This window comes from Phaethon lepturus, unplaced genomic scaffold, assembly GCF_000687285.1.
Source record: "Phaethon lepturus isolate BGI_N335 unplaced genomic scaffold, ASM68728v1 scaffold20447, whole genome shotgun sequence".
Lineage (NCBI taxonomy): Eukaryota > Metazoa > Chordata > Aves > Phaethontiformes > Phaethontidae > Phaethon > Phaethon lepturus.
The window spans coordinates 1-10,257 of record NW_010551392.1 but is presented as its reverse complement, the minus strand read 5'-3'; the positions used below and the strand labels follow the sequence as shown (position 1 = coordinate 10,257).

Below are 10,257 nucleotides of genomic sequence, written 5' to 3'. Positions count from 1 at the left end.
TAGGGAAGCTACTTAAGTAGTTCTTAATTTGTCTCTACCCAGTGTCTGCTTAAGTATTTTCCCTCAGTAAATTCTCTTGATACTCACTGGGACAAGAATATGATCTGTTGCTTAATAATGTTTAGGGAAAAAAACCACCTGTTTCATGGGTTATGTGGCTAAAATTTGACATAGTTACTTAATAAATGAAATCTGAGGTCATTAAGCATATGACTAAATGTGTTAATGAGCCAAGAGGGGAAAAAAAGTAAAATCTAGCTTTTGCATTATTGTGTATGCTTTCAGTATAAAATTATGTTTTTCTTTCAGCCTGTCTTATTTAGCCTGTCTCTTTAACAGAAGCAATTCTAAATGCCCCATGCTGAAACTGCTGAAGAACTTACTTATTTTATCATCAGAAATAGTTCATGGTAAACTTTGCAATTGCAGATGATAGTGACAAAAAACCCCAGCGACGCAATCGTAGCCGCAGGCGTCGCTTCAGGGGTCAGGCAGAAGATAGACAGCCAGGTAATTCGAGTGGAGCTGTGGGTAATCTCAGGTCAAAAGCATGAGAGAATGTTGTGTCTGCTGTTTTACATATAGCTGCATAATATAAAAAGGTTGCTCAATAACTAATAAGACTACTAGATAAAGATGAAAGACATGTCTTCTACTAGGAGAACTTTTTTGTAAGTTCTTAATCTGTCTAATGAGACTAATTTTATAATGTCTAACTTTTTGCTTGGACATATGAGTTGTGCTTCTGATCCAGTTCTCATTGAAGTCAATAGCCAAACCGCTGTTGATTTCAGTGGTCCAGGATCAGGAGAGACATGAAGGTTCGTGACCTGCGCTCACTTGCATCCGTGCGCTTGCACTGAACGTGACACAACCTTTTTGGCACGGGCTGAGAAGCCGAGAGTTGGAATGGCAGGATGTGGGTGCCCTGGCAGAGCGCTGTGAGGCAACTCACATGGGATCTGACAGTCCTGTGCCTGTATCAAACTGCTGCTGTCACTCCTCGGCTTTTGTGAATATTTGAGTCATCTACAAATTGAGGGTGGGAAGGAGGAGGAATTTAAATGAAATTGCATGTTTCCAATTTTTTGTTGTTGTGGCTTGTTGCATTTCTTTTGTGTGTACTAACACTTGAAATGTTAAAGGTGAACTAGCTAATTTTCAATATAATGCCCTATTTAGAAAATGCTTGCGCATATATGACCTAAGGTAGTAACAGAAGGTCTTCTAGATTGACAGGTTCAAAATTTCACCCATATTTGTTTGTCTTTTATCTGTGGTGCTCATACAACACTTGATTAAGAAGAAAAAAGTTGTTGCATTACACTAACTAAAACTTGGGGGAAGAATAAAACCCCAAACATGCCACCCCCTTGAAGAAACAAGCCCAAAGTAACCCATTACATCTCAGTGTTCTAGTTTTGTAATGGTGGTATGAGTTTATAAAGGGGTGGAAAAAGTAAAAACTGATTTCAGCTCTAACTTCCAAGAAACTAATTTCAGCTGGCAACATAAGGAGGTGTTAGTCATCTCTACAAAAGTAGTGATATTTTTCTTTTAAATCTAAACAATCTAAGAACAAAACAAAACCTCCCAAACAAGATTTCTCTTTTCTTTCCCGTTGATGTGTGTGTTCAAGATACACGTGTAATAAATATTTTTAAATACAGCAGTAAGAGCATTGGTAGTTAGTTATACTGTCTTTGTGAAATATGCTCTTAATAATTGAATCTCTTCATAAATACTTAGTAAATGTATAGTGAGTGAAATTGAGACAGAACAAACCCTGCCCCCAAATGTTAACAATGTACTTCAGTCACTTAGTTCTCTTAATGTACATGACTATATGTTTTGGGTTCCTACTACATATATGAATATTAAGAATTAGGGTCTTAACACTGTGTGCATACAACATGCTTCATCTTTACGTTAGAGGAGTTGGGTGCAGAACCTCCTTTTAAAGAAATAATTCTCCCTGTTCAGAAACTCAGTTGGTCTTGACAGTTGTGCAAGGACCCAGTTGTAAGAAGTCTGATTACTGTAACAGAAAATTCATGTGATGTACTTCCTATTCTGATTTAGGTTTCATGCACAATCATTCCTAAATCCAGAAAAATAGTTCACCTGAATGCATGATTTACTAAATATAATTGACTGTACTGTTCGATAGATAATGCTTGCCAACTCTAATGTGCTTTAGCTCCTCAAAGATATGAGTGTATATTTAAATTTGTAGTACTATGTATTCTAAAGATAGAATTGACTCTCAATCGGTGTGGTTACAAGAGGGCGGGCTACAAGAACATGTGCTGAGGTGGTAAGAAGAAAAGAGGTCAGAGAAGCCCTGGCCATCATCCAGTAAGTGTAGCTGTTACAGTGCAGACATGGCTGTCCTGCTGTTGAGTAGGGGCTCGCTCACACAGAGCTGCTTCAAGTGTCTGTACACACACCACAGTTCACCCACCCACACGCCAGAGTTAAGGGTGTGGATTGCACTTGAATACTGGGAGGAGGGCAAGTTCTCTTGCCAGTTGCTTCATGAAGTAACAAAGATTTAAGTCCTGCTTTATTGTAAGTGATACCATGCTCTGAACCTCCCCCCAATTCTTTTTATATTTTAACTTCCCTTCATATTATTCCTGTGAAATTCTTCACTGCTGAAGATAGTAAAACCCCAATGACAAACAGAGCCTTTAGCTTAAAGAGCCTGCAATCTGATCTCTTCCAACCCAGTACGGAAAGCCCTTATTTTCCAATAAAATGTAAAATTGGACCAAAATCACTGTTTTCTTAACGTTAAGATTACACCTTCAGATCGTCATGTTACCACTGATTTTAGTGAAAATTGTATTTAACATGAGACAAATTGATCCTTGCTATGTAGTTGATACCTGTAAGTGTGAAGGCCTTTTGTGAGATGTCTCCCAGTTAGAGCATAACTTGTACAGAAAAGACATAGGAAGCTTAATGCTAAATTAGACTTCTGATGTGAGCATGACTCTTAATTTTTTTCCTTGAACAGTTACAGTAGCTGATTATATATCACGGGCTGAATCGCAAAGTAGACAGAGAAACCCTCCAAAGGAGACACTAGCCAAAACCAAGAAAGAAACGGTAAGATTTTTTTTAATGTAGGTTTCCTTTTTTCCTCTTCCCTTGCAGGAAAACAGTAAAGGAATGCTCCATTTAGATCACTCTCATTTGACTAGAAATGCATTTGAGTTCAAGAGAAAATCATTAAAAGCAAAAATGGCCCAGAGTACACAGAACTGACACCAACTTGTAGACTCGTAGACATTGCAGACTTCTGTGAGCAGTGTAATGCTCAAATTAAGTCTTTACACATTTTAAAATACTACACTTACTACTGTAGCATTATGTAATAAGATGTGAAAATTATCCATGGATGAGTCTTGAGAGCTAGTCCTTAAAACTATAAAAAGGGGATACTAAGTAGCATGTTTAGTGATTTGTACAAACTATTTTAGAAAGAATTAACATTACAAAGACTGTAGATTTGAGATCTGTTCTTAAAGGATCAGGGTGGCCTTTATGTATCAAAAAAGTGTTCAGAAATGAACAAAGCACAATTCCTTTACTTCTAAAGTAACATTGAACTTACTGCTACGTTATGTCCAAGTTCAGCAAAACAAGAAAGCTCTATTGCTATATGATGAATAAAATCACTCTGAAAGAGGTGTAAAACTCAGCTTTTCAGTTAACTTCTTCACTGGCTCAGACAAACTGAAATTGTGAACTAAAACATTCTGGGCAAGCTGTCTCGGGGTTACCTTAGCATGATTTCCTTGAAGCGTCTGCTGCAGGAGTAGCCTATAAATGACAAGGCAAGCAAAAGGATGTGATAAACAATGGGATACTGGCACAGACAGATAGACAAGGGGTATTTCCTGTTGCAAAACTGCTGTGTGAGCCAGAGGGAATTAGATTACACTCCGTGTATTTTTTTTATGGCATTGTTAAATTATGACATTGTTACCCTGTTTTTGTTTTTGCAAGGCAAAAGATGCGATTGATGAAAACAGCCCTTCTGAAAAGGCAGTGAATGGTCCTGCTACAACTTCTGGGGATGAACCTTCTAAACTACAGCACAGTCCTGATGAAAAGAAAGTTACTGTTCAAGAGGATGGAAGTAACCAGGAAGAAGCAGTGCTGAATGGTGTTTCATAAACTGAAGTTCCTAGTTTACAGTTCTTTTACATTACATTTAAAATAGTGCTTGTATAAGCTTGCCAAAGATAGAATATGGATCGCCAGTCTTGACACCGCACTTTCAGTTCCTCCATTTTGGAATACAGAAAGGGGAGGGATCCTGAAGAAATCATATGTTAAACATACTTTGACACCTACTGTGTTATAAATATATCATCAGATGTGCCTTGAGATAGTATATGTAACATTTAAATAAACAAAATTGCTGGCTATAGGAAATGTTATTTTGTTTTCAAAATATGGCAAAGATGTGAGGGGGATCCCTAACATAATACTCTTTATGAAAGCATTAGCTGCTTTTGTTACATTTTTAATAATATGCAACCACTTCTTCACCTGAGGAATACTAGAAAGAAATGCAGTCTAAAATATTTTGCACTGAAATGTAATTTCTCCATTAGTTTAGTCTGGAAACTGGTCTGTTTTAATACATGTTTTTTAAATGCTGTATGTAGAGGAAAAATCTGCAGACCACTGGAATACATTTGTTAAATTCTCATAATCTGCAGGGATACTGGGTGACATTGGCAGTGACTGTTCTACATTGAGGCTTTGTTTGGTTTATTTATTAAACTGTACAGTATTTAAAAATCAAACATAGCTTTAGTTAACACTAAGCTGAATTAGTCATGTCCATTAAGACATAACCTGAACTACTGAAAAGATCAATTTCCAGAAAGTTTATTCTGTATAAACTACATATGTTAGTCCTTAGTAGAGTATTTTTATTTTTGTTTTGGTTGTTTGATGTGCAATATGTTTTTTTTGTATGCTGGTAGTAAAAGAAAATAAACTTTGATCTTCCATCTGTTGACTGTTTCTATCAGAAATTTAAATGACTGACTCCAGGGTGTTCAAGCTGTTAACACTAACAACTGAAACTTACTTGCAAGGCAGCTTGAACTTTTAACTCTTATGAGAGAGTCTCCTAACATGCTAGTCTTCTGTTCTTCAAGGTGATGATGTAAAATGTCAGTTATGAGTCTAAAACCAGACTTCTTTTTTTGGACAATCACCTAACCTAACTAACATATATAGGAATTAATGCAGATGTAGTTTTGGTTGGGAAGTTAGAAGCGTGACATACTAACCCATCTTTTCAGGCACATGTGCGGGAGCAGTGCAGCGGAAAACACCGGTGTGGAAAAACACCAGGGTAGCAAGGAGATTCTGTAAGACGTCAGAGCGGAAGCAGTAGTGCTGAAGCTGTGCTGACTTGAAAGAAAGAAATTGTCTTACCTGATTTTGTCAGAAGTAAGGGCAAAAACAGGTACTCTGAACCACCTGCGATTCCAGCTGCTGTACTCAATACAGCTACAGAAGAGTTGCACCAATTAAGTTTGAGCATGTATTTCATTAAGGTGTTGTACAGTTTTTAGACTCATCAACAGTGTTCCCTCCTGGAGAACAAACAAATTGTTGTAACTGAAGTGTGCCCAAGCATCTCAACTGATAAGGCATCCACAAGAGTGGAGAAAATTTAAAAAAACAGGGAAAAAGAGAAAGCTATGTTTAAAAAGTATCAATAGTATTTGGTGGGGAAATTCTGCATATGGCTTGAACCACGCATACTCTGGAACTGCTGCAGTAAAGAAGTTGCAGTAAAAGGCTGTAGTAAAGCAAAGTTGTCCCCCTCTCTGTTAAGTTCTAAGTATTTCATACTCCTGTTACTGACTTGATCCCCTCTTCTGAAGGCATGGAGCTCTTCCCCTCTCTTGTTCTGGCAATATGAGATGGCCTATAACTCATCTACAGAAAAGCAGCAACGTAGCAGCCGAGGTTCAGGCCAAGGATGTAAGGCTACTTACAGTGGTGCTCCAGGGTAGAGGCTGGTTAGTTCTGGAGAAATGAAAGCTCTGGAACCCGCTGCACTGATGAGCAGGTGTCAACTCTTGCGTGTGCACCCTAGTTGCAGAAAGACTGGCAAGATTCTTGGGGTATGACAAAACTCCTGGGCCCTAATTCAGATGCATGCAAAGGCGACAGCTGCTGGGGTACGTTAGGCTTCGTGCCACACAACAGATCCAGCTCAGGACTCTTCATGTGAGGAGTTTCTGTTTCCTAATTACTGCACACCTTAGCATGTGAACTCTGACTTTGTAGTGGAAGATAATGTATAAAACTACAATACTTAGATTACAAATTTGGAATTTATTAAATGCTATAAAATCCATTAAAAACTGAAAGTTACTAAAAAATCTGGGACATTCCAGACCCATCAGTAACACATAAGAAGCTCAACCAACCTTGTTCTTCCCAAGGCAAAGACAACCGAGTATGTTGCTTCCTAGACTTTATTTCTTCAGTCCGAGACAACCACACATCTGTCCCAGTTTTTCCCGTCAAATAAATGCTCTTGATTCCCCCCCCTCCCCAAACCGGTTCACCGTGCTAACTTTGGCATATGAAAGAACAGCAGCATAGACTTCAAACATAACTAGTTTAACAAGAGTTAGGTAACAGCAGGTAAGTACCTGCATCTGGTAACATGCATTGGCCAAACCACGTCACTACTCTTGTACACTGAAAATACTTCTGTGTGGCAATTTTGCTGATTATTAATAAAGAACAGCTATGAAAAAAAGTCAAGCCTCACTCCCTCACACATTTCCCCAAAAAGTGCGTGAGTGGGGAAGGAGGTACCTCCCTGGATTCATATTTCCAGCTTCATTTATGTTAAGCCAAAGACTGACATGAGAACTTCTCTTAAGCCATTTATCAAAAATAATCATGTGCATGGACAAAGCCACTGATTTTCTCTCACATTCATTTTTTAGCTTGGTCTTCCAGTAAATCTTTAGCTTCATTGATTTTGGCTGCTACATATGGAGAACCACCTAGAAGAAAGATAACCTCACGTCACATCAGATGGAAAAAATATTTTCTGTGTTGCTAATAGTGCCACAGTACACAGGAAAAAAAAGTGACAGTACGGTCTGAAAGTTACTCAAGTTAAAGAACAAAGTACATCACGACTGACGCCATGTAAGTTTAGACAGTCACGGCAGTAGCTGAATGTGCAGACGGCTGAATGAGCTGCTACACTGTAGTTCGTTGGAGCTGGGTTTTTTCCCTCCAGTTTTATCAGTCATAAATGAATTGATAACTAATGACTTAGCGCAGTTTGTTGCGATACAGACGCGTTAAAAAATAGTAAATCTGCAGATAAACCTTTTCCCCCCAATTCAAGGCCAGCACATGAGCTGCTGCTGTACCAATGGACTAGTTCAGTTTTTAAACATGACACGCAAATGACTTGTGAAGGTACTGAAACAGAATCCACAATGCAAATGCCCTGAAATTGTAACTGACCTTGAGGTGCAAAGATCTGCAGCGTGTATTTGTAGCATGTATACCATTTACTAGTACTAGAATTACTCTATTTACTTGAAGCTTAACTTAACTTACTTTACTCATGTAAAACATGCGAAATGCTCCCACCAGTCTTTTATGTTCTGCAGATATTCAGTAAAGTTACTTTCGAAGTTAACTTCTGCTAGATACTGTCTATGAAAGGCATATCCCAAGGATTAGTTTGGATTACGATGCATAAAAGTAAGCAAGTTCAACAGTCACTTTAAAGGAAGCCATTTTACCTTTCAAGTGAGGATTAAAAAGTTAAATGCCAAGGACTAACGCATGATTGTGACTCAATGAAGTAAACAGAACTTAGGACAGGTATAGATGCCTCAAGTTACTAACTTTAAGTGTAACTAGATTCTGAGCCTCCAGAGTACCACAGAGAGATTCCATAGTCTAGTGTCTTCAACAGACACAGAAGGCTCAATACCTGCCATTTATGGTGAATTCCCAGTGCATTCAAATGAAATCAAACTCACACGGTACATAAAGTGCATAAATACACTTTCATGTAGAACTAAGGCAATTTTAAGTCATTTTAACAAACCATATTTTAATCTGATAGGCACAGAAGACAGAGCAAGTAACAAGCTGATCTGCTGAATCTGCTTGCTTTGGAGCAAACACAAAAATATGCTCCAAAACCACAAGGATTAAGGCATGCTAAAATTTGTTTCACTCAGACTTTTCTGGTTGGTTTTTTTTTAGTAGCTGGGGTAGTCATATGTCAGTCACTTCTTCGCTACACAGTTCTACTAATCTGTGTTAAAAACATGTATTAATTAATTGATGTGACTTAATTTACGTACCTTTATCTGGATGATTCAGAAGCATGATCCGTCTATGAGCTTCTCTAATTTTACTTCTGTTGGCTGTAGGGCTTTAAAAGAGAGAGAAAAACTGACTCAAGGGAACCTCATAAAGTTCCCCAGATCTTTAAAAGGTGTCTCAGAATAAGCAAGCACTCTGTCTTATCCATATACTCTTTGGCTTACAGGTATGTTTTTCTTTTCCTGTTATTAACGTGTAACATGTTAAGCCCTAGCGAGGGTTTCTAAGGTTCTTCCAAAACACTGTATGCAGAAGATGACATGCTACAGCAGTCTCATATGCCGCAGGACATTCACACAGTTGAAAACAAACAGAACTATGTTGTAACATTTTTATTGGGACAACTTCCTAAAGGCTGGAGGAAAAAAATAAAATAAAATTTGCTCTTGATTTATTTAAAAGAAACCAAAAATCCACCAAACAACAAACTGTTTGTATACAAACTTCACAGTCAGAAGTTGTCTTCAAATAGAAATTATTCTGTATCTTATTAGATAAGTTTGTGGTTTTGGTCTTAAGTCTCTAAGTTTTGGCAGGGATAGCTACCATACTCATATCCAAGATACTCTAGAAGTGCTGAATTTACTCCACATGCAGAAAGTGGGTTTGCAGCACCTTTACACTGCAGCTGTCTGACATTCACCCACAGTGATGGGAACCACAAGCAAACAGCACTGCCCTGCTCCCCACACCTAGTAAACCCCAACTCTTCTTGGAAATGGCATATGTACCTGGACCCGGCTTTTGAATGTGCTAGGGATTTGCAGATGTATGGAAGTCCAGATAGAGCTAGCTTTAAGCAAGCTAACATGCAGCAAAGAATCCCAAATAAGTACGGAAAATCCTGAAAGGCCGCTGCACATATTTCCCGACTTGGCAGCGACATTCCCAGAGGAAGCTGGGCACAGGACAGCCTTAAACAGTGAGAATTACATCCTTCTCAAACCAGGCCAGCAACTAGGTAACACTGTAGCCTCCTTTACACCTCTCGTTTCTAATAAATTTCCTTTTACCTCACGCCTAGTATTAAAGCTGCTTCTCGTTTAGTCATTTTGGGTTCAAATCCACCTCTGTAATAACCACTGAAGGCCTGAAAGAGAGAACAGGTTAGTTTAAAAAACACTGATTTTTACATTTATCAGTTAAAGCACCTCATCATTGCTTTAGTAGCTGCTGAGCTTTTAGTCTGTATGAATACTGCAAAGCTTCTTTTGCACTTGTAATAAGAAATTCTGTCGAAGTATCATTGAGTACTTCAACTTGCCAAAACAAGCTCTCTGTTAGTCAGCCACCACCAGAATTGCTGAGATTACTTGTTATTACTGAAAAAACTGTTTAGTATTATAAGAAAATGCAGCAATGCTATACAGAGGCAATAGTCTGTAGTTATTTCACCACATAAACTTTTAAATTAAAAGATGCTACTGATAAAATAAAAACTTACAGGTTTTGGTAGATTCTGAAGTGCTTGTTTTACTTGTGGCTCCATTTGCTTCATAGCTTTTAGTGCATAGCGACCTTAAAGAAATTTGTGTCGAACAAGGCTAAGTATAAAGTTTCATAAAGATTTAGCCATTCAGTGCAACTGGTAACTTGTGGATTAGAACACCGAACAAACTTTTGGGGAACATAAAAACGTAGTAACTCTGATATTTTCTTTAATTACAGCCATGTTTCTCAATACAGGCTCTCCTAAAAGACTTGCCTGTACCTGCTATTAAACTACCTTAAAATTCATCAGTACTGAAGCAGGCAACGAGAAGTACCACTGAGCATTCAGTGTCATCCCATCATCTACAAACCTGCAAATCCAGCTGCTGCTATGGTCAAGCCAAC

General features: G+C 38.2%; 2 protein-coding genes across 2 annotated transcripts in view; one reads left to right on the top strand and one right to left on the bottom strand.

The window, feature by feature from the left end:
- FXR1 (fragile X mental retardation, autosomal homolog 1) overlaps positions 1 to 5,036 on the top strand; it is a gene marked incomplete at its 5' end in the record, with an annotated part of 6,522 nt that extends 1,486 nt beyond the window's left edge. Inside the window, 3 exons of the mRNA XM_010290904.1 lie at positions 430 to 510; positions 3,023 to 3,114; positions 4,018 to 5,036. Coding sequence (XP_010289206.1) covers positions 430 to 510; positions 3,023 to 3,114; positions 4,018 to 4,188 — 344 coding nt within the window. The remainder of the gene's footprint in view (positions 1 to 429; positions 511 to 3,022; positions 3,115 to 4,017) is intronic.
- Positions 5,037 to 6,996: 1,960 nt separating this feature from the next.
- DNAJC19 (DnaJ (Hsp40) homolog, subfamily C, member 19) lies at positions 6,997 to 10,251 on the bottom strand. Its single transcript, XM_010290903.1, has 5 exons — positions 10,224 to 10,251; positions 9,866 to 9,939; positions 9,435 to 9,511; positions 8,400 to 8,470; positions 6,997 to 7,067 (listed from the first exon to the last, which is right to left on the bottom strand). The coding sequence occupies exons 2-5, from the start codon at positions 9,917 to 9,919 to the stop codon at positions 6,997 to 6,999; spliced, it is 273 nt and encodes a 90-aa protein (XP_010289205.1). The 5' UTR covers positions 9,920 to 9,939; positions 10,224 to 10,251.
- Between the last annotated feature and the right edge of the window lie 6 nt (positions 10,252 to 10,257).

Bases quoted from the DNA above. Each gene is read 5' to 3' on its own strand.
- DNAJC19 (XM_010290903.1), bottom strand. From the start codon at position 9,919: ATGAAGCAAATGGAGCCACAAGTAAAACAAGCACTTCAGAATCTACCA. The intron at 9,512-9,865 runs GTAAGTTTTTAT...TCTCTCTTTCAG, and splicing joins TTCAGAATCTACCAAAACCT to GCCTTCAGTGGTTATTACAG. The intron at 8,471-9,434 runs GTAAAAGGAAAT...TCTCTTTTAAAG, and splicing joins GCTTTAATACTAGGCGTGAG to CCCTACAGCCAACAGAAGTA.